At 38.7% G+C, this 24,458-nt stretch overlaps 1 protein-coding gene across 2 annotated transcripts in view; it reads right to left on the reverse strand.

Moving 5' to 3' along the window:
* Nucleotides 1-24,458, reverse strand: part of RORB (RAR related orphan receptor B) — a 136,063-nt gene that overhangs the window by 18,260 nt on the left and 93,345 nt on the right. For both annotated transcript variants that reach the window (XM_005530367.3, XM_088054373.1), the window contains exons 2-5: nucleotides 22,861-22,946; nucleotides 19,047-19,188; nucleotides 15,704-16,105; nucleotides 923-1,044 (exon numbers count right to left, since the gene is read on the reverse strand). In XM_005530367.3, coding sequence (XP_005530424.1) covers nucleotides 923-1,044; nucleotides 15,704-16,105; nucleotides 19,047-19,188; nucleotides 22,861-22,946 — 752 coding nt within the window. The remainder of the gene's footprint in view (nucleotides 1-922; nucleotides 1,045-15,703; nucleotides 16,106-19,046; nucleotides 19,189-22,860; nucleotides 22,947-24,458) is intronic.

The following is a 24,458-nucleotide window of genomic DNA, read 5'->3' on the forward strand; positions in this document are numbered from 1 at the left end:
AGAATGCACTTCCCAGTGTTATAATGTGATTCTAATGTTGGCTTTTTGTGCAGAACAGACTAATAGTGGCATGAAAAACACATATATTCCACAGCACTCTTGGGCAAGAAGTGGAACAATGATATTGATTTATGCAACAGAGTATTTTTCTAGCTTGAAAGCTGAAATATATAATTGAAGTATCTTAACACAGGTTACATTAAAATGTTGACTTTCTGATAATAATTTAATGATATTCTGTGCAATTCCTTGCACACACATGTGTGTAAATGAAAATGGATGTTCTTGGTTTCACTGCAAGCTGTGGTGTGTTTTTGTTCCTGCTAATACTGCACAGCCCCTCAGATTTCAAAGATGACTGGACCACATCTGAAGAGGTGCCAGTGGAAAAAAGACTGAACTTGACCTGAGAATCACAGGAGCAGAACAAAAATGTAGTGTAATGAGATAATTTTTTCCACTCAACATTGAAGAGCTTCAATTTAAGGAGTATTTTCAGTTTGTTATCCTCTGCTCTCGTAAGTGACAGGTGTTTGTTATTCACAGAAAAAGCAGATATGTTTTCAAAATGATAAGGAAACAAGGTTGTCTTATGTTCTTAAAATCCTTACAAGTGAGGATCCAATCACAATCAAATTGGAGTTAACTGAGTTTGTGCATGAGGTTAAGATCTGTAATAACAAGCACAGAAAACTGGATTCCATGACCATACCTAAGCTTTAACATTAGCAAACAGCTCAATATGCTGGAAAACTGCTGCTTTATTTTATGAAGTGTCACTGCTTTGCTTTCAGCAACCAGTTCCCCAAAGGTACTGAAAAGTGTATTTTGCCCTGTAGGAAACTCATCAGTGTACTCCTGTCAAATAAATTACTCTGTTAACAATTTCAAGCAGAAGAAAAAGCATATTAAAGGATTGTACCTTGCTCTGGTAAACCTTTATTTCTTCATATGTGTGGGTCTGCCATGCTAGCTGATGTAATTCCTCCATTGTATACTGACATGTCTCCAAATGAGATTTAATGATATTCTGTGCAATTCGATCTGTGAAAAGGAGAATAAAAAATAGATTGCATGAAAACAGTGAACAGCAACAGCAAAGTGCTGAAAACATTGAATCTGTTGGAAAATGTGCATTTAAGAAAATTAGTCTTTTCTTTTCAATGCTACCTTTCTCATTTGTTTTTAATTCTGAAGTTGATTGAAAAATGTTTCAGTATTCAACCCAAAGCCAAACGATAAACAGTGGATCTGCAGAAGAAAATAACAATGATTTTTGTGTAACTCTACATAATCTTTATTCTGAAAGTGATTTGATATGCTTAAATAATTTTTTGCTTAGAGGCCCTTTTTACCCAATTGCTTTTGTCTGCCCCAAACCTATGCAGTAACTGGTAGACTCTTCTAGCCTGGAGAAGAGAGAAGGAACACTGCTGGTATCACCCCAGCAGGGTACCTCTTCAGGCTTTGGGATGCAACCTCTGCTGGAAGGCAGTATCTCCCTGTCCACATCCATGCTGTGTGTAGATGTTTGCTTTCTTTCCTCGATGCCCATTTCTTTCTAATTCTCCTGAAAGAACTAATCCTCTGAATTCAGTGGTCAGCATGTTTCAGAGCTACCAGGTGTCTCAGAAATTGCCTGACTGCTTGAACTTGCCATGAACACTTGCATTACTTTGGTGCAACTTGTAAAAGAAGAGGAAACAGGTCTCTTTTTTCTCAAGTTAGTTCTAACCTGGATAATTTTCTGATTGAATTTGATGAGCATGAACATGGAGACTGGTTTTATCAAGGGGTGAAAGATAGAACTAGTATCCTGCAGTTTAGAAGGAGAGATGGAAGACATAAATCTCACACACACCACTAAGCTACCTTAAAGTTGTCCTGAAATTGCAGCCTTAGAAACTTCACAACATGGAATGCAGGATGCAAGCAGAAAAGGAAGAATGCAATGTTACCCTGGAAACCCACTAAAACGATGAGAAAACTCTTAGACAAGTACTTGAAAGCAGACCTTTGCCCCTAAAGCCGCTTGAGTGGATTGAAAAAATTTTCACAAAAACGTCCAACATGAATTAATTATCTTAGGAGCTGAAATGTTGCGATAAAACATGTTACAGAAAATGGATGATTTCCTATTTTTCAACTTAGGGACCTACATGTCTAATGAAGCTCATTGCTTCAGCATGAAAACTTTGCTTAAGCCAAACAAAGGAACAAAGTTGTAGCCGCAGAAGTGAACTGAAGCACTTGCAGCTGAACCAGCATTGCGCAGAACACATTTGTCAAAAAAGGGAAAAGGACACTGACAATGCATTAGCCAAACCTGAGCATGGGAAGTAGAAAGAACTAGGTACACCATTGTTCACTTGTTCAGATCTTCAACAGTTTGCATAGAGTGTAGGGATTTGGAGCCTGGAGTCCCAAAATAAGTTTCTTCTTTAATAAGTTAATAAGTTTAATAAGTTGCTTCTTTACCCAAATACTGACTGAACTTAGAAACACCAGCAAGGAGGGAAGCTGAAAAAAGAATGTAGAAGTGTATGTTCCCTGTAAACACTGCTAGAGGAGCGCTATTTGAAGGACGGATGACTGCGCTACTGCTACAGTTAATAAGCTGAGACTGAGTAGAAAGGTGCTGAAGATAAAAAAGTTGCAGGTTTGTACGGGAAAAATAAAACCTGCCTAATTGAATTTGTGCAGGTATCCTTTTACAGGTCAACACTGTCTTTAAGCTTCCTGATACTGACTCCAACCTAAAGATAGCCAAGATTGGATATTAATAGAGTGATCTACACTGTTCTTTTATGGAAGGTTAGATGGCAGTCTTAACCTTTGATGGTAAGCTGTTGCATTTTACAATAAAAATCTTGAAGATAAATGAGCATCTCTCTTACCATAAGCATCTCAGATAATTTCATATTACTGCATACACAGATTTCTAATCAGATAAAGTGACCTGATGTCAACAATCTGAAACAAGACCTTTCGATTTCACTGACTTCAAAATATATTTGATTAGCAGTTTGACACTACTGCAAAGCTCCTCAGCTCCCCTCCTTTTCCTAGCATTTATGTATTTACCTGAGGAATGGAGAGCTGAGAAACTCTCCAGGGCTTTCTAGGGATCCTGTGTTTTACCCCATGCATCTTTTCCTTACGTACTTATGCTTATGTTGGGCTGACATTAAAACCAATTTAGATGTGCAAAGGCCTGGGGCAATCGCAGCGAGCAGCAGCTCTGAATGCTGACATCCAAAAAGGAATCAGGTGCAAGACAGACTTGGAACTCTTGTGCCGCAGGCTAGGCAAGGCTGAGTGTGTGAGGGAGAGGGTACACTGGGTCTCTGAGGAGATGGAACTGCTCATTCAGCAAAGGAGGCTGCTTGCTTACATTCTGTGCAGGAGTGCCTGGAAGGAGCTTTATGCAGATGCAGCCTATGAGTCGGTGGCAGAGCTGACATGATGCAAAAAGTAAAAGAAGTATACACCTGTCTTGGCTTCTCAGATGGTCCAGCAACAGAAGATCCAACACAGGCAAGGAATGTCACTCTTAAAGGGTTTCACAGACCGTGGACTTTTTTTTTCTACCTTACATTTTCAGACTTTAGCATCGTTTTGCTAATGAAATTGGAGTCAGCACACATCTTGGCAAATCCCAAGAATGACATTCCTAAACCACTGGCAACAATATCCATGACAACTGATGTAAACCTGTCCTATCACAGGTACAGTCCCATACCCAAAATACATGAATTTCAGTGAGACCTGGAAGCTCTGAACTACACCAAACACCAAGTTCAACAGGTTATTTCTTTTAATAGAATAGAAAGTAATGGGCAATGGGGAAAGCAAGAGAACATCTATGCACAACAAGAAGAGAGATACAGCCTTGATGCAGAATCCTAAAGCCCGTGGAGGTACCTTGCAGGGGTGATAATCTAATAGCTATGTTCCTCTTCTTCTCCAGGCTAGAGAAGTCCACAACAATTACTTCACATATCAAGTCTTGACTCTGGGTTGATTTTACTTTCAAAAATCTTGGGCCATAGATTTCAAGGGTCCCTTACCACTGGGTAACCTCATGGACACAGCTAGAAATCCTGTTTGGATGGACTCCAAGGACTACAAAAGAGAACTCTATTCTTGTGACTTCAATGTGAACTACATTTCTATGAAATATTGTTAGCTCCCATTGTGAGTTAAGTTACAACAGGTTTGCTGTATGAAAAGAGATATTCTGGCCACACGGGTGTGAGACTCAGTCTGCAACATTTTATTTTCTAAGGACCAACTGCTCCCACTATAGAATGAAAATTAGTAATTCTAATGGGAAGAATTCCTGAGCCTGGATGACAGTACACCACCAGCCTGTAAATTGCAGGATTTGTAAAGCTTATCTATCTGCCACAGTACGTAAACACAAATGTAGACTAGGTGCTTTACCCCTCCTCTTTTGCCTGCATACTGGGTTTATTACATTAGGGCTAAATCTCCTATCTTGATCACTTGATATATGAAAATCACAACATATCCTGGCAGATTGACTCTGTCTGGGAAACATGGCCCACAGAAAATAATGTTCCCGGTATCCAAACTCTGATATACGCTAGGATGTGGAGGCATTTGCATTAGGCAACTTGATTCTAAATCTGAGGTTTCCACAGTATTGGATTATTGGAAAATTAATATTTTCTTAGTATTTTTTAGAATTTCTTAGTACTGGATTATTGGAAAAATAGTATTTTCTTAGTATTAGTATCTTAGTATTAGTATTATACCTTGAATTTTTTTATTGAAAAGCAGACACTTATTCTACAAAAGCTCTGCTTAATTAAAAAAAAAAATCAAATCTGGAAAGAAGTACTTTCTTCCAGAGTGATAAACCAGAAACAAGATATTCAGTCAAGGAAACTGTCAATAATTGTAACCAATAGTTTCAAAAACCAGAAATGCTCAAACAAAACACATCATGGGATGTCCACTTGTATTTCATTACAGTCCTGCATGTCTCTGACTGGCTTTCTAGAATGGCCTGGTATTCTAGCTGTAGAGACTCATCTGCTCTTAGAGGACAAGGAAATCCAGATGGTGTTTGTTGGCACTAGAGAGCAGAAACCTGAGAGGTCAGGCTGGTCCCTGCTCCACGCAGCACAGGGCGTGCTGCCCTTCCCGCAGCAAGGCCTAGTGAGGCCTTGAGAGGTGCCAGACCGATGGGTAGATGGTTTAATTGGAATTTGCAATGCAGCAGTTAAAAAAATTTAAAAGTTTAATGTGTAGTAGGAGATGTCCAGAAGCAGCTGAAAATTGTACATCTGTACAAGCTCAAGAGGGCCATGAGAAATCAATGCTGTTTCAGGAAAACAAATGTTTTTTACATTTGTCCTGGCCTACCCAAAACAGAAGACAGGACCAAGAGACTTGATTCTGTGAGGACTGTGCCCAGTGAAGGAAGCTATACAGCAAAGTTGCTGTGACAAACCTGGATCCACATTTTTTTGCATAAAAAATCCATTTTTTAATGCATCAAATACCACCCCCGCCTGACCTTCCATCCCCAGTGTCTGGGTGGGTAACAGGGCATCATGTGTGTGCACAAGGGACCAGTGTGCTCTGTCAGTATGGTCATCAGCCACTGCCTTCGGGGGTGAATGTGGGACTGGCTTGTGGCTTCTGCCTTTCCCTAATGTTGTCTATCTCCTTTGCCTACTGAGTAGTCACTCCTCCAAAACTTGTAGGAACTCAAGTGTCTGAGCCTGCTGCATCATTTCACTGGAGCTGCAGAATAACTAAAGAGTCATTCCACAGCCCTGACAGAGGGACTGGGGAGACAGAAAGCCCTATTTTATCAACAAAACAGGCCAAAAGCATATGTTGCAAGAGAAAAGCAACAGCACATAAACTTGGGACTACAGCTCACTGCTTGCAGAATGACTCTTTCTGTTCCCAGTTTTGTTTGCTCTTCCCCCCTCCCTTTCTTCTTCTCCCTGTACTTTCCTATTTTAGATTTCAAGAGTTACCTCACAAAGGCACTCTCCAAAGACTACAATTGCTCAAACATTTATTGCATCAGTAGAGTAGGAATTGCTTAAATACGGGTACGTACAAAAAACTGAACACTGCAACCTAGATAGCAATCAAAACCAGCATACCACTGACCCACAGGGGTCTACTGTCAGCTGATAAATCAGTCCTGCCTTTTTCAGGCACTTCCTTGCAAAATCCAGAGATGTCCAGCTACAATAGTGAGGAAAAACTCCAACCTGAGGTCAAATACAATGCCAGTGGGGATGGATGTAATCCACAGAGTGTACACAACATTCACCAGCTGTGAATTTGGCCTGCTAAGTGGAAATTATCCACTGTAGCATTTGTTTCCTACAGGCTCCTTAGTTCTTTCATTTGTCTCTCTTTTCCCAGGAGAGACTCTAGATTTTCTCAGCATTCCCTTCTTTTGCACAGGGAACTGGAAAACTTTGAAGTATGCCTCCTAAAACACTGATAATCTTCTTCAATTAAAATGAATAATGAATCTTTAATTTGCCACTTACCCTTAGGATCCAGTTGGGTAGCTAAGAGCTTATCTCAGCTTACATCCTAAGTTGAGCTCTTGCAGGGATCCACTTTGAATTAATGCTGCAGTAACATCACAGCTTTGGCTGGCTGCTGTAAGCATGCATAACAAAACTCCAGCCAGGCATTCTAAATAAAATCTCTGTTCTAAGACCTAAAAACTTGGCAAGATAGCATTGGATCAACACTTTTTTGTATGCTAATTCAAGGGTATTATGACTACAAAATGAAAATTTTTGAAAACTGAATCACTGAATTCATTGACTTGAGATTATTCTTAAATTCTTTGACAGTTGTAGAGACAGTGACACAGCTAATAAAGTAAAAATAGCTCAGTAGTTGCTGCAAATCATGAGTAATAGGTCTAAATTTTTTTACATGAACTGGATGAAAAGCCTTTTTTTTTTTTCTTCTTTTTTTTTGGGGGGGGGGGGAAGAACAGGAATGCTTCTTCCTGAAACTGGTTGCAAAAAGCTCATTCCATTTTTCATCTGTCTGTGGCATTCTCAACACCAAAATGCAAAAAGTATTTCCCTCTAGAAAACAAGCTAGTTTCATAACCCTATTTGCTTAATAAATTTGTAACACTACACAATACGCGGCCTAGGAAGTTATTATGAAACATAAAAACACTCATATGAGATTAAAAGTGCTAGAATCACAAGCAGAGTGCACAGAGAGTAACTGTTATGTGTGTGAATTCTCTACTGCCTCTCCTTCAAAATACATCAGTGCTTCATTTGTCTTTCTAAAAAATGCTAATAATTTAATATTAAAAAGAATACAATGGAAAATGACAACACAATGGAATGAAGTCCTTATCTTAAGGAAGATGGACCCAGAAATTCTGTTAGATCCTAGAGGACTTTTTTAAATGCTTAATGGTCTCTACTTAGTAGTAATACTTCTCCTAGGACTCAGCCAATTTGGCAAAAATTAGAAATCATTTAACTGGCAGCAAAAGCACTAACCAAGGAAATAGCTAGAGTTCAAATGGACTCTAAAGGCACCATAATTACCACAAATTTATTGAGATGAGCTGTTTCTTAGCTTCTTCCAACATAGGCTGGATAGACCTTTATATTAAAATGAGACAGTTCTGAAACAAGAAAGTGGTTTCATTTTTTACAATTAAGCATATGTTACCTGAAGTGAACATTGCTGTCTATTAAACTGAGAAATATATATGGAATAATTAGAATATTACTGGTTTAAACCGTGTTTGTGAGGGTCTGCCCTGTCATAGCCTGCAAAAAGCTGGGAGAGGTTAACAAATCTATTAGCACTTGTTTCACTGTCAGTCTTCAAATTAGCTTTCTATAAAGATTTTAAACAATCTATCTTTAGAAACATGTTAAAAAGTAATGACAAAACATTCTACAGTGGTTCTATTTTCCCGTAGTGTGGCAAATGAGTTGGATGAAAGTGATTTTAGTGTACAGTGTCAGAAAGTGGAATAACTTGGTTATCATAAGCAATGACAGAATCTTCACTGATCAAAAGAAAAGCCATCCATGCAGTCAAAAAGGAACACAAGACAGGGCTCCATGCCTTAATATCTTGTATTAACTATTCCCATTTACAAGTGACTTTCATTCCCTGAAGATTACGGCACTATAAAATCTGCATTCTGATAATCAGTTTCAGCATTTGTCTCTGAGCCCTATGTCTTGTCCCATTGAACTTTTCCACTGTGCACGTCTATGTTCCTCTTTCATGCATTTCACTTGAATTCTTATATCTTTTCACTCTTGTATAAAGCAATTGCTGCTGTTCTGTGAAATAAAATATCAAAAGCTGAATGGACTGATGAAAGACATCATTACCTACGAAGCTGGAAACAGCATCACAAAATGCAAAACAAGCAGAATTACCTTATTCTCAGGAATAAAGTGGAAAGTAGTGAAATGCATGAAGTGAGTGATGAAAGCCAGCAGACAGAAAGCACACAGTGTGCAAAACTGGACTGTAGCCTTGGAAAAGCAAACTTAGGATGCAGCATGTGCACTGGGAAAGAACAAAATTGTAACCCCAAACTTCTGATGCCTTCCTTGTGACCTAGGATTAAGGAATGATCAACCAGTGCCATCCAGGATGACAAATAAATTTAACAGGGACCCCAGGTTAACCTCACAAAAAGTACAATTACCTTGTAATTGTTGGGGCTGACTGCCCAGAAACACCAGACATTGATGGCAAAGTTGACACTAAATCCACGGAGGGGTTATGCAGATGAGGACAAAAGCAACAAGTAACCACTATTTCAAACCATAGCAATTTTGGCAGGTAGCATGCCACTTCCACGTACTACAGTGATTCCTAAAGCATCACTTCCTTGTCCTCTCAATTCTTGTCTGCAGTTTGCCACTTTGTGGGCTGTGTGTGAGTCACAACCCTGGTTCTTTCACACATCCCAGGCCCTCTGTGCTCTGGCACCTGCTCCAGTCTTCTTTTTTTGAGCATTACTTGCAGAAAGTAATTTCTTCTGCTATTGACACTGCTGCTCCAAAGCATATGACAGGGAACCAGCCAAAAATCTATTCTTACAACTGTCAGCAACAGTGTGCCTCAGTACTTATCACACCATTGGATTTACATTGATCTTTCCGTGTGATTTGTAATCTGACAATATTCACAGCACAATGTTATTCCTGAAAAGACTGCCATGATATATGGTAATGTATGGGATGTATGATCTGGTATTTTACATATTTTGACTGCTACAAATGGTTGATTTCTAACTGCTTTTTTTGAACTCTCAGTAGGATGAACATATTTTGCCAAGTTTGGTCACTGAAGAAAATGTTCTTGTCTTTGGAGAAAAGGATTAACTTTATATAAATTTAAAGGATTAGAAATTTGATCTCTTTAAAGAACTATATTATGATGCTTAAAAATGTAAGCTATAGATAAGGTTGTTTTTAATACCATTCTATGCATATTTTTAGCTCATTTGTAAAACAAGCTGAAGTGCTAAGTGTTGTCACGTGAACGGAAATGAGAATAGAATTGAAGTACGAACATATTCTGATTGTCATCTTTAAATAGGTAATGATGTTAAGATAGACGGCATGTGCGTAAAATTCACATTGCATATTTTAAATGCTCACTAGATGGCAACATTGCTTCTCTTAAATACAGCTGCCAGGGTGTAGACAGCAGCCCTGTAAAATTCTGACTGTCATGTTGGTAGAAGGAATATTAAACCGTGGCCTAGAAAAAGAAGCAGAAGAACATTATAGAGGACTACAAAAATGTAATTTCTGTTTCACTGCAGGGTGGGTGGTGGCTTTGTAAAGGGAACATAAACACAGATGCTACTGCCACCTTAGGTATGGGCTTTAATTAGTGAGCTCGCTTCATTCTGAAGGTGGTTTGGAGTGTCCCTTTAAATAGCATCTAGTTGACCAATATATGTTCAGAAAGCTGTCTGTTAGCACTCGATCTGGCACAGGGAACAAACCCTGGAGATAAAGAGAAGGGTGTTAAGGAATGAGAATTGCTTATCACTTTGGAGAAGTGCTTTTGCAAAGAGCAGTGCTTATCATATCGAGAAGTGCTTTCAAAACCCAAGCACAGCAGACTTTTTAAGGTATCGGTCTGATGCCGATATATATTTATATATTGCATATCCAACATTAAGTTTTGTGGATATCCGTGACAAGTATAGACATAGAGGAATAAACTAAATTCTTCTAAAGTTAATGAGAAGATTTCTGCTGAAAGAAGAAAGGTGTGGGACTGGCTTTCAAACAGATCTTCAGCAGAGGCTTCAGAATGTTTACAGGTGATGATCTTCCTTCAAGGAAAGAGAGTGAAATAACTCCTGCTTGTACAATATTGCAGCAGTGGAAATCAAGTAACTTCACAGAATACAAAGTTGTTCATTATGGTCCTCAGATGAATGAATGAACCCAGCTAAATTATGACTAAATTACAAATGCACAGAATATCATTTGTGGTCACCTAGAGGACTTTACTTTTACATACCTATCCTGAGTAAGTTAAAAAAAAAAGTAGGGTTTTCCTTTACTATAATCTTTCAGTCTATGTGTCCGAGTCAACAGAGCTGTGCCTGTACAATATAAAGCAGGTGATGTCTCCTCCAATCCACATCAGGCATCTGTCCTAGGGAATTACTGCCCACACTAAGATATATGTAGCAAGACAGGCTTAGAAGGACTGGGGAAAGGGAAGGTCAAACCTAAGCTCGCCTTTCTTTAATTCTGGTAGGAATGTAAGCCATTCTCCAAGCCATTGGGTACCTTCATACAGGCCTGATGAAGAAATGTCATGCAAATATATGTAAACAACACTTTCATCTGTAATTATGGAGGCTGGACTGTGTGATCTCCTGTACACTCTAGAGGGGTCTTACTGACTACCTACATATACACAGCTACAGGGCACCCTTTAGCTTGACTTGCAGTGAATGCTTAACCAATCTGTTTTCTCCACAACAGTGTTAGCTAGTAATTTTATCTTGTCCTTAAGAAATCATAGGCTGCCAATCTCAACTGCAGTTAAGGCAGGGAAGCCTCTCCATTAACTTTTACAGACCAAGACCAGAGCCACCTATTTAGTGATAAAAAGCAGTGTTCAGCTCAGTGGCAGATAATATTATGCACATATATTTAAACAAGATAGTATTTTAATTTCACCAAGTCTAAAAATAAGCCTTTTGTGCCTCCTAATTTAAACCCACACTTGGGAGCAAGCACTGCCATCGGGAGCTGGAGCTCCCTTTTCACTTCAGAATTTCCCACCTACCAGCTGACCTCTGGTGATGCGCTGTGTGAGGAAAAAGCCATTCTGCAAATGACCAAATTCTTGCTTTTGACAAGGCAAGCAGATTTCACCCCATGGTTTGAGATCCCACAGCATAATTTCTGCCTTCCTAGATGTGTAGATGGCACAGTGGTCATGGAGAAATAGGATCATGCTGCCAAGTCCCTGGCAGCATGAGCCCTTGGGATATGGGTGTCTCCCATGCTGGCAGCATCACCGGCTGGTGGAACACACCTGAATCATGCCACCCATGACAGGCAGTGACAGAGCCTGCCTAACTCATCTGGTCACTGCACCTCACCCACTTTGTGTTCTGTCCACTCAAATCTATATCAAGTGTCCAACAAGATGCTTTGACTTAAGGACAAAAATACTTTCCTTTAAAGAAAAGGGATCTGAATTGGAAATGCATTTGATGACAAGTTGAGGTTCTGCTCCTGTATGTGTATTCCTGGGCTTTGGAGTGGTGTCTTTATGCTTTGAGGTTTTTTTTTTGGTAACAGGAAGTGGAATATTGATGAGGGCTGTGCCTAATGGGGAACTACCTGATTTTGTACAACTTCTATTCATCATAAGTTCTGACAGCTACATGAGAAATTTGTGACCGTATCTGAAAATGCTTTTTGTTATAGTTAACCCTCTCTTTCATAGGAGATATTGCCTATCCTGCTTCTCATAGAGATCAGATAATGTGCAGTTGTATCTTGGTCTACTTAACTAATTTGGAGAAATACAATAATACTAAGTATGTGTGACAGAGCCCTGTATAACTTTGATCTGTTAGCATGTATTTCTCCTGCTCCTACTTGCTAGCACAGTATATAGATACCAGTAAGCATGCAATACAAGATAAGCTATATTTTCCTTGCTGTTCCATTCTAATACTATGTGTCAAAACAGTTGCTGTGTAAAAAATTTTGCATTTCAAAACAGTTAAATTGAAAAATTTCCATTTCCACTACAAAGTCTTCTGTAGATGAATGTATGTTCATGAAAAAGAACACTTTCACATTCAAATTAAAGCATAGAACTGTTAAAGATCAAAGTAGCTCTAACCATTTAGATCACTTTTTGGTGGAACTAGAAAATTAACATGTGAAGAAGAGCATGTAAATTATGTCATAGAGTATCTTAGAAAATATTATTTTTATAACTGAATCAAACTGACAGTGGAAGGAAGACTTTTTACTTGGATTTTACAGAAAGCTTACTGCTGGATAGCAAGCCAAATGTAAATACTAAATGTAATATATGCAATTGCAGCAAGTATTTTAGTCAGGTGCAGCACGGACCATTATTAGGGCTTGTTTTACAAGCATTTAACATTTTCATAATAATCTGAAAGGGAAGGTTCATAGCATGCTAATTATGTTAAGAGACAATTCTAAACTGAAAGAAGTCACAAAGCATCGATGAAGACTGAGACATAATTTGACAGGATTGAAAAGATTAGAAAAACAAGAAAGAGAAAATGAGATTCAGACTTGGAAGTGTACAGTCAACTATATATTAATAAAAAATGCCCTCCCCAGGAGAGAAATGAGTTTGAAACAAGCAAAGCATTAACACCAAAGGAGTAATTGAATTAGATTTTGGTTGACATTTAATGCAGAAATTGCATAGACAACTTTTGTTCTGAGTGCTTGTGAAGAAGTCTGCTCCTTGAAGAGCTTACAGTAACTTCTAGGAACTCAAGGATGAAAGAAGTTCCCACACATTCATTCATGAGGAAAAAAAAATAAGATGGTTGCACTCAAGATCAGGCAAGTGGCAGCTGAGGTTGTGCTTATATACATATATTTATTTGAAGAATGCAAGGGCCTGAAGAAAGCTAAGACTGGAAGTTTCTATCTGGTAGAAAATAATCAGTGCAGAAAAAAAATATCATGATCTGGGATACTTAGTGGTTCACCAGATCACTAGACATGTTTGTACAAAGAAATTTCTATCAGCCACAAGGATCAATGTAGTATAGCTTTTCTATTTTCTATATATTCCATATGATTTCATCTAACAGTTAAAAGCAGTAATGTCTATTTAGCATAAGCTGAATTTATTCCTAAATGTCACTGGAGTGAGAGGCAATTCTGCAGTGAGATTTAAGTACACTACAATATGAAATCAGTACATCCAAGGACTGCAAGACTGCAGCTCTACAGATGGTCCAACAATCCGCTGCAGCATTAAGAGGCATTTTCTACTTCTTTTTAAACACTGAAAACATCATTTTCCTGTGCATTAATCCAAATATTTTAGGGTGCACCTCTTCCAGTTGTGTCATCTGATTTCTTACACCACATTATCTCTCACTGTCACCCTTATCCCTCTGCTGTAGGTGCCACAAATGACAGAAGGCAGTACTTGTGCAAAATCGTAGCAATTTAGGAGCCCTAGTTTCAATTTCAAAAAGAAGTGAGGCAAATCCCAGAGCCTCTGAATTTTTCTGTCAGCTCAGAGATAGGCCATTTCCTATGTAGCACTCCCTCTGCTCTGGGCTTTTTCCTGCTTTGTCTGCTTCAGAAGAGGATGAAAAACTTGGAAATATGGGGTGGATTTAGGGCTGGATGGTTTAGAGCTCGGAGAGAAAAAAAATGGGTGAAAAACTAAGAATGACACATTATTTCTAAGTGAATCTGCAAGATACAAAACTTAAATTGATTTAAATTAAAAAGATAAAACTTTGATTCTCTGAAGTCAAAAGGTCCCATTGGCTTCAGGGGGATTCTCTGGCCAATAAGCATACAGTCCCATGGCTAGATTCTGTCTTTGCACTCATTTCTGTAACTGAGCACAAAGCCAAATTCATGGACTATCAGAACTCCTGCACTTCTGCACCTCCTCTGAGGAAACACTTCCCTTTGGTGCTGGGTCTGCAGGGAAACAGCTCTTTAGGACTGCTCAAACTGCCTCTCAACTGGTTTGCAGTAGTGTGATCCACTGCTGCAGGACTGAGGTATGCAGACACATGCACAATATGAGTAATATTCATATGGCCATGAGAGCTGAGAGGGAATTTGGATCAAATGTTCACCTCTAATCCTACACAGTGGGTGCATAATTTTACTGGACAGTGGCTTAGTGGCTTAATTATCATTATTATGATAATAAACCATGTCCTAATAAACAGAGTGGCAGAAAAGTTTAACTTTCTCCTGTACAATTTGTAACTGAAGCACACAATATGTTATGGAGGCCCCTACACATGAGCACATATGGGCAGAAAACATCCCATCGATTTTAGCTGCAACTTCATTTTTTTACCAGACAGTAACTACTATATATCCCACTGCTGCAATCTAAATTGAGTGGAGGCCACATCTCCAGGGTCCTCAGCAGGTCTGAGCACACACATTTACAGATCTCAGTGTACATCCATGTCCATGTACATGAGAGAGCAAAGTTAGGCCAGAACTGCAGAGTCTTTTTTCATGATTTCAAATGAATTAATTTGTTAGGAGTGCTCTCAAAGATGACTTTTTTCCTTCTTCTTTCTTTTTAATTAAATTCCATTAACAAAGTGTTACCCTTTGATTAAGTTCTCAGCCACAACTGATTCAGCATATTTCACTTCTTCAGGTACCTAATTAGGATGCCAATCTTTACTCATGTTATTTCTTTGTAAATAAGCAGTACTTCCAGTGGCTTTGGTGAAATACAACTACAAGAACTAGACGAACAGAAATCCTCCTTAGCCAAAAATCACTGTTTGTCATTGTGTTTCAAACACTCTCACCTCACAGAGAGGTCTCTCTCACTTGTCAAAGACAAAAGCATGGGACAGGTTCTCCAAGGCCTTCAAAGAATCAGGGATATCCAGAGAAACGCATTCAGCATTTGTGCACTTTATGAATTTAGTGAGCTTGCTCTGGCATTGACATCTGTGCAGCCAAGGTATGAACTGGTACTTTTTCACAGTAAGTACCCTAGAATTAGCTGCTATGGGGATTCTGGGTGTTGACAAGAATATGGATGGTTGGCTGAAGAGATCATTTAACCCTGCCAATAATGAGCTCATTTGAAACAAGCCCCTTCCTAATTATCACTTGGTTATGACTGATTCATCACCTGCTTTGATACTCCTATTTAATAAACAGAAAGGAACTGCTGGGTTTAAGAACTGCATAATTTTTAGTAAAAACAGAGCTGCCTTAATATTATGTCAATTAGTTCCAGACTGATTTTCTTTCCTTTACTCTCCGTATGTGTGTGCACACACACATGTGTGAACATGTAACTATTGTGTACCTGTGTACGGAATGCCTGCATGACATTTTAATGAAGACAGTACTGGAGCACAGCTTATATATACACATTGCACTACAGGAATAAGGATTTTCCTTACCGATTTCACTCATGGATATCCCTGGAGCTAATTGCCCGTTGTTGAAAGAGCTATAGGTAAACAAGTTTGGTACAGAGGTGAGGTCATAGATAGGTTCCTGCTTTATCTGTTTGATTCCAGTCATGTCTAACCCCGACTGGTCTGGGGAGGGCTGGGCAGAATCCACGTTGTAATAGCCCTCAGACTTCGGCAGATCGATGACGTGCCCGTTTGAGTAGGTGCTGCCAGTTTCGTTATTCAGATTGTTCAAGCCATTGCTGATGCTGCTGCTGTAAACCCTGGCGAGGGCTTCTGCCTCACCACTCTGCTGCTGCCGCTGTTCCTGCAGTCGCTGCTGGTGCTTCTGCACTTCAGCATATAAGCTATCCCTCTGCTTTTTGGACATTCTTCCAAATTTCACAGCTGAAAAGCAAAACACAATGCAAACCGTTGTCTTTAAATTTTTTTTGATTCCCCCTCAACCCCACCACTCTTCCGATATTAACTTTCAGGGTTAATTTTGCTGTGGAAACATATTTCTTCTGTGGAAATGAGAAAGGATGCAAAGCTTTACATCACATACATCTCATAAAAGAAAAAATACTGCGTACTTGAATTTTCCAGGTGACAACAGTGACTCCTATTTGACAGGAGGGCCTCAGTCAAACAATTCACTTCCAACTCTGAATGTTAAAAAGACCATGCATTCTTTTATAACTCTGTGTTCACTGAACAACAACCCAGAGCTGTATGAAATGTACAGTCTGTAATTTCATATCCATTTACTAACTTCACACAAACCTTTACACAGTACAGTAACAAGATTAGCATTCTGGGTGAAAACAAGCCCTAAAGCCTTATTATCACATCCTTTCAATGGGGTGTTATCTTCCTATTTTAAAAAAAAAAGTAATCTTACAGGTTAGAACCTAGAGGAAAATAACAAATTTGAAGGTAAACAGCACAAATGAATGTCATCTTTTCCACTGAGCAAAGTCTTAGGGATTTATGCAATCTCCATTTTAATAATCTGCATGCACAAATCCATGCACTCCTTCTGTTAAGAAAGGGAGGAAAATATAAGAGGGCAAACCATTTTCCCCAGAAATAGGGTTCATTACAGTGAGACTGAAATGTTCAAAGGTGACAGGCTGATTGCTGTGGAACTAGGAGTAAATCCACAGCCAGTATATACAGTAGATCACAGCTGATTATCACTCTCCAACCTTATCTTTGTACAAATTCTGGCCTTCTAGTGGGCTAGATCTTGGTGTCTTAGAGCAGGGGTAGTTGTTGATTGTGCTCTAAAACGAATGGGAGATACATTCAGCAGAGTTCATCAGAACAGGCAAGGTGACATAGCTCCAGAAACAAGACTTCTATGTATTATGAGGTGTATTTTCTATACTGTGTATTTCCAGTCCATCTGAAATTTGGATCAATTCAGAATCATATTTATTAGCAAGGGGCTCTCATTTAGCCCTTGAGAAGGGTTTGAACCTGTGTGTGGACAAACGTGAAATTCTTCCATCAGGCAAAAGAACAGAAAAAATAGAGCATAATATGAAAATACAGTGCCAGAACAACAAGGTGACATCTGCTTTATTTATTTATTTATTTATTTATTTTACACCAAGAGGGTTTTTTTCTTATTGTCAACCTCATTTTAGCTGCAGCCTTACACTCAGGCTACAAGCTACTTCACACAAACTCACAAACTCAGTAATGCCCAGCCTGCCCCTGGAATCAGTGCATGGTATGCTGCATACCCTTATGAACAATATTCTTCAAATTTAGGACCTCAGTAGTAAAACCAAATATCCACTGTTTATTCTCATTATATATTCCTTAATTGGATTCTCCAGCTGCTGTCAATTAGGATCCTGCCTCTTCATGATAAAAATGAATTTATTACATGGCTGAGAGGTAAAAATCAAACTAAAGTTTTTTGTAAAAAAATTCACACAGTCAATTGTAAATTTGCAAGAGCTCTTAATATTCTTAATCCTAAGCAATCATAAAGACCCTTCCATAATCTATGAGAAAACAAAGTGATACTGTTGGAAGAATCACTCATTTTGTCTCTCTGCAGTGGTCTCTGAATTACTGGTTGGGAAGATGGCACTGTCAGTCTCATTAAAATGCTCCTGTGATACCTTACATCATTGGAAGATACTACTTTCAGGAGGAAAGCATGTGCTGTTAAATTGCTGAAATGTTACTTCTTTAATCACCATGAAGGAGCTAAGGTGTCAAGTAAACTGGATGCTAGGACCAAAAAGAATTAATGGATTAAAGGCCAGATTGCAAGGCCCCTCCCAGATTGGTGAGAGTGGTAAACAATTTCAGTGAGACATAAGACACACTGAGGTAGAAGAAGACCTATTATGGTCCAAATTTCATACAAGTTTATAGCCTGTGGACTGTCTAAATAAATAGCTCTTTAAGCAACTTCTCCGTTGATAACTTAATTTCAAAATACACTTTTTGTGTAAACCTTTTAGGAGAGAAAACTGCTTTCAGGAAAATGAAATTAGTATAAACAGCTTTTAAAAGACAGAACATTTTCTTCTAATACTTTCTTACTATATAAAACATGTTTTTGAGCTGGAAACTCCCTGCACAAGGAGTGGTGCCTAGGGCACTTCTTGCCCAACCTTCCCATGGTCTGCAGTTTTGGTGTGATGCGTGCTCTCAGCCTGCTGATCTTGGCTGATCACACTACAATCTGGAAGGTGGACCAGAGCTCTACAAGGACCACAGGATCCTGAGATGACATACATTGTGAAGAGTTTTAGCATTTTCAGTACTAAATTAGGAGAAGTTCTATAGACCCAGATAGGGAGAGGAGGCAGCATGCAAGTAAAAGAAATGGGGTTACTTCCAATGCACTATATTTGGCCGAGCTCTGAATAAAACAATCAGAAACACAATGCTATCAAGGTGTAAATTTCTGTTGGGTTGCACCTCCTTACTACCAGACCTTTAGAGATCTCAGGGAAATGGATGCTTTCACACACCGATATTAAATGTTAAGATAAACGCTGATGTTTAATGTAATGTTTAATATAAACCCACCTCTCCAGAGGTGACCTTTTTGTGCTCTGTGCTTTTGATTAGAATAACGTATTCTTTCTGTTCTAAACTAATACTGCTCTCCATTTTGTGGTTTTTCCCCACCCCTCCCCGTGAAAATAGCCTTCTTTGTTAACCGGATGGCAAAGATCGCCTCACAGTGCATGCATTACAAAGCACGGAGCTTCTCCTCTCTCTCTTTGCAGAAATCTACAGGGAGTTTAAGTAAGTCAGCAGTGAAGAAAAATTTCAAAGGGCTTAGATGTGAAGCAGGAATTTGACTCCTTACCATCTCGAGACATTCCCAGGGCAAGACATTTCTGCAGTCGGCAGTGTTGGCAACGATTTCTGTTGGTTCTGTCAATTAAACAGTTTCTCTGTCTTGGACAGGAGTAGGATGCATTGTTCTGCTGACTCCTCCGAAAAAATCCCTTGGGGCAAGAGAGCAGGAAAGACCAAGTGTTACCACGAGCACATTTATGTGCGTGTGCACGCATGTGGACACACACACAGACAGAAGCATGCAAACAATTGCAGAAAACTCTTATTTAGTGCACTGCTTCTTATGCTGTGGCTCTGCAGGTATGATGGTATTGTAGTAAAGAACATTTAATTATAATAAGGTATTCTGTGTATTCTGTAAAGAATATAATTCTACTTTGTTAAAGCCTAAATAATGTCACAGAATGCATTTTTATTGTGCAGTAATGACCCTGTATTGTCTAATACTTCATCCTAATAGAGGAAAAACTCATCAGCGTTTGTAAGAGACGACTTCAAAGTACTTGTTTTGACATTTCTCCCTTTAATGAAGAGACTGGTAGCTGTTAGTGTGTACACATAGCATGAGAAGCTGAAGTCTGCTGTTCTGCAAGACTTCAACTTGGCAAATGTTGATCTGATCTGGAGAGGCATATGATTCAGGAGTGAAGTAATTAAAATTCAGTCTTTACAAAAGCACCAGGATATAATGACTGTATCAAGTAAAGCCAACATACAAAGGAGAAAGCAACACCTTTAGATACTACCATGAGAATGCAATGGCATTTTCCACAGGCTGAGGGCTAGAGGGGAAGTACATACACCGAAGTCCTTATGAGCTTCCAGCCGCTATGAGGTGGCACCAATGGGCACTGTTATGGTAGAAGTGACATGAAGCACATGAAGTGAAGTGAAGGGATTACAGTTTATCCAAAATAGAAATTAAAGTTTACGATTTGTACTTTTAAGAAAAATAGGTGCCCTTTGGGGGGAACTCTCTGAAAACTATTGGTGGAAACTTAACTGATCTTAGCTGAGCAAAACTTCCCAGATATAGTAGAGGTGCCTTTAATTTAAGACTAAATGGATGCTAATTGTAGATGCCTCTGCTGAATGTTATAGCTAGTCTTGGTTTTGACTTGTGAAGGGTTTTCTGTTTTCAGTTTTAGATTTTAGCAGCATCCATGCTGCTAATCTCTATTTCAGAGAACAAATTAATTCAGTAATGTTAAAAAAACATACACAATCATTTAGCATTGACAATGCCTTCTCCTGCAGTACTTTTTGTTCTCTTTAAGGTTGATCTCATCTCAGAGGAATTTGTTTCATCTTCACCATCCTCAGGAAAAAAGGACCATATTATGTATCAAGGGTTACATAAGAAAATTGATTTACAGCAGGTAATTAATTTTTTGGAGGAGAATTTTATGTTCTCATTCTCCCGCATAAAATCTAAATGTTGTCTTATAAAGTAGAGATAATCCATTGATTTTATTTTTATGGTATCTTTATATAGATTTGGATACATTATTCTACATCAGAATAATTCCATTTATGTGGAAGGAAGATGTATTTCATTACTGAGGAGTTATGGAGTTAAATGCTGATTTCCCAGTACTTCCAACATGGACAATAAGTCTTTCTTGAACAAATCACTTCACCCACCACCAACAGCCAGTCTGAGAAAGGAAATCACTGAAAGAACTACTTTCTAATTCATGATAAAACAGTGGTACAAAGCACTTTGTTTTGGGGGTAGGCACGAGAAAGAATAAAAGGCTTCCTAGTGAAGAAGGAGCTGCAGAGATAGATGTGATATGAACTCATCTTCAGGTCTTCTCACTCACTCTTTCCATAAGAATAGTGTCAGAGCTGCAGACTTAGTGGGTCCAGCAGGTCCATGGCATATGCACGTTCAGCATAAGGCAGGCATGCATACAAACCAACAGTAATGTTTCAGACGACTCTTAAGCACTTAGAATTTGGATTTGCAGCAGCATAGCTAATGTAGGCACACTGAATTAAAGGATTTTCTGTTCCTTGAAGTTTGTAGCACTGCCACTGGCACTGTAAGTCTTGGATTCTGTATCCTGAAATGCTGTGGCTGCCTGGTGCCTGGCTCAACATGTGTGCATGCTTGTGGAGTGATTCTAACCTCTGTCTTCCATGCATGGCCTCCATTCTTAATCATTGCAGGTTTCCAACAAACTGAGACAAAAAGAGCCAGAAATTACCAGTATGCAGGCCGAGTGAATAGCTATTTAAATGCTGGGAAATTTGAAATGCTTAAATGGATAGCAGAGCTGCACTGCCAGAACTTAACAGGGAACTCTGACAGACTGAGATGCCTCCCAGTGGAAATGATGTGAAAAACCGACACCTTTTTTTCACACAGGCTCACAAAACAAGATTAGACTAATTGATCTGATACAGCAAAACTGGCACAAACCCAACAGGGTTAAAACTGTTATAAGTGGAAGAGAATCTCTTTATCTCAATAAGCAGTCTACTCACAGAGCCACAGTGGTATCATCTCCTCTTGAGGCACACACAAGGGCCAGCATTAACCCTAATTACTTCTAGGGAAGACTATACCCCTAGACAGTCTGTGGGCTCTGAGAAAATATGCTTTTTTTCTGCTTAAAGTAGTTTTCTACTGTAGCTTTTGTGCCAATTTTGGAAGTATCAGATCAATTAGTTTAATCCTGTTTCATGTGGTTGTCATAAGAAGATGGTTATTTCTAGTCCAGTGCCACATTAAGACAAAGACACACTGCAAATTGTTCTGCTCACAATTGTTAATGCTCCTGAAATCTCCCCCCAATCTTTACCACTATATTAGTTCTCAATGAAACTGACATTAAAATACTTCTTTTGCAAATGGGTGCACCCAAATTTTCAGATTTTTCAGCTGTTCTAATACTTTGTAAAGCATTAGGAACAGACTTATGATTTCACTCTTCAAATAGGCACCCATTTTCAAGCAGGACAGTTTGTGTGTTTCCACATACAAGAAATCAGAGATGTCGCCTCTCCTTTGCAATCTTTGCAATTTCCCATTTACAATTAAAACTGAAAAACCAACGTGTAGTATGAGATTCTGATTTGTCATGAATAATAATGTAATTACTTATATAATAAAATCACAGACAATTTTTAAAATTGAAAATTGAAGCCTTTCTTCTCTTTGCTTGGGTTTGGTTTGTGCCATTTGAAGTAGTGCCTGAGATAATACGTTGATATGTCTAAGAAGCAAGTCTATACATCTCCCCATCTGCCCTTTTTCTTTAACCTACAGTTCCCAGCAATTGCCCCAGCACTAAAGCCTACGAAGAAGATGACAAAGGACCCTTTTACACTGCTCATAATGTAGAGGAATTCTTTCTTTTGGAGATTACAATTTGGTCTGCAGATTGTGCAGAAGGAGATAAAAAACGACCAAACTCACACCTCTAAGCTCTTAAAAAAAGGCTGACCAGAAGTAACATGCCAACTGTAATGCTACACGGGTTGTATAGGAAACAAGATAAGAAATCCACCTCTTTCAAAGCTGATTTAAGGTAGAACAGGTGTGGCTTACAGTTGCCAGCCTCTGTTGGTGTCAGCACTTACACTGCATCAGATGTAATTAATTCATGTTTCAAACAAGGAGGTAGCTCTAAAGACTATTTGATAAAATGGAAAGCAACTAGAAAAATTAGGCATGAAGTGCATCTTTATCAGCAGTAGGTTTTGCAGCCTTTGGAACCACTTGCTTGAAAGCTTGTAAGAGTATATCATTGTACACAGGTGCCTGAGGCTAATGCAAATGATGATGACTATGCTGTATTAAAATCTCATACCTTGCAGCCTTCACATGTGATGACTCCATAGTGTATTCCAGAGGATTTATCACCACAAATTTTGCATGGTATCACTTCAATTTGTGCTGAAAAATAAAACGAGACAGATATTTTGGGTGTATAATTGTATTTAATTTCTTTTTTTTTCTCAAAAAGAGACCTTTATAAATAGAGAGCAGATAACCAGTTGAACCCCAACAAAATAGAAATATTTTGTATTGTATGTCTGTTTCTGAATACCTTGGTTTGGCAAATTTTAAATGCTTCACATTATGTAGTTTCTGTTACATCCCCCAAAACTTTCCAACATTATAAAATATCTCACAATTAGTAAGTTTTTTCTCATATTCCTTTTTTAATTGCTAATGACAGTCATTAGGAGTTCTAAACAATAATCTGGATTTTCCTTTCCTACGTACTTCGAATATTTGTGACTTTCCATTTTTCTGAGGTAGAAATATGTGGTGTATTTTGATGCCATTTTTAAAGCAGAGTAGAGATGATGAAGTTTTCACGTTCTTCAAATTACGTTCAAGACACGAAGATACTAATACAACTGTCAGAGACAGGCTGGTAAATGCTTGCTTAATCTTCCTGTCTCTTCATATGATTTGTTTTAACACTGGGTCATTGGCAGGCAAGGCCCACGGATGGAGTTTGGGTAGCCAGTGCCGGTGTACTGGGAATGTCAGGTACAGTCTGAAAATGTCTGAATATGGATGTGCTTCAGATCCTTTTATAAACATAGTGGTGGTCTGGTTCTGAGAAGGAAAACACATTTCATTATTGTCCATATTTTTATTTTTTTTTCCCTAACAGAGCTGTTTGATTCTCTCAATTATTTTGAATCCTGTGTGTTCCCTTTGATGACGCTGTAAGACCACACACTTAGACATGTAAGGAAGAACTGTGCCTTTATTTTGCTTGAATGAACTGAGAAGAAATGTTAAACTTATTTTCTCTCCCTTTCATTTGTTCTTCTGTGTAGGATGCATGCCTCCCTGCTATTCTTCTCCTACTTGGAAGCAGCATCACATTTGGAAAGTACTCCTGGCAGATGTAGTTTCTCCATGCCCAGGGCAGTAACAGCAGCAACTCAAGTTGCAACTCTGCCACTCAAGTCACCCATCAAATCCTTGAGTAGAAAAGCTTTTTTAGTAGAGCTAGCCAACGCACAAGGATAGGTAACTGTTAGCACTTTAACAAGACACATTTAACTCTAAAATGGATTGAGACAGGGAAACAAGATTATCGTCCACATGCTAATCCTAAAAAGAGCATCCTATTTCAAACTTGTGGGCTGTTAAAAAGATTAAAAAAACTGGAAAAAACCTATGCTTAAAAACGACTGCACATTGTAAAAAGCAGTCAAAATTGTAAGCACTAAATATGCTTGCACAGTGGATACTGTGAAAATATAATCATATAGCCTGGATTATGCCCCATTTCTTCTACTTATGATCATTTGTCTCTTTTTGCAGAAGCCAGAAGTTTCCTTCCTACCACCTCCTTCTTCCCACTACCTTGTAGTTAAACAACCAAAACTCAGTACTATGTCCCAGTGAGCCACCACCACACTTCCCACTGAAAGGTGCATT

Source organism: Pseudopodoces humilis, chromosome 4, assembly GCF_049639895.1.
Source record: "Pseudopodoces humilis isolate 2021_Gansu_Grassland_sample_001 chromosome 4, ASM4963989v1, whole genome shotgun sequence".
NCBI classification, from domain to species: Eukaryota; Metazoa; Chordata; class Aves; order Passeriformes; family Paridae; genus Pseudopodoces; species Pseudopodoces humilis.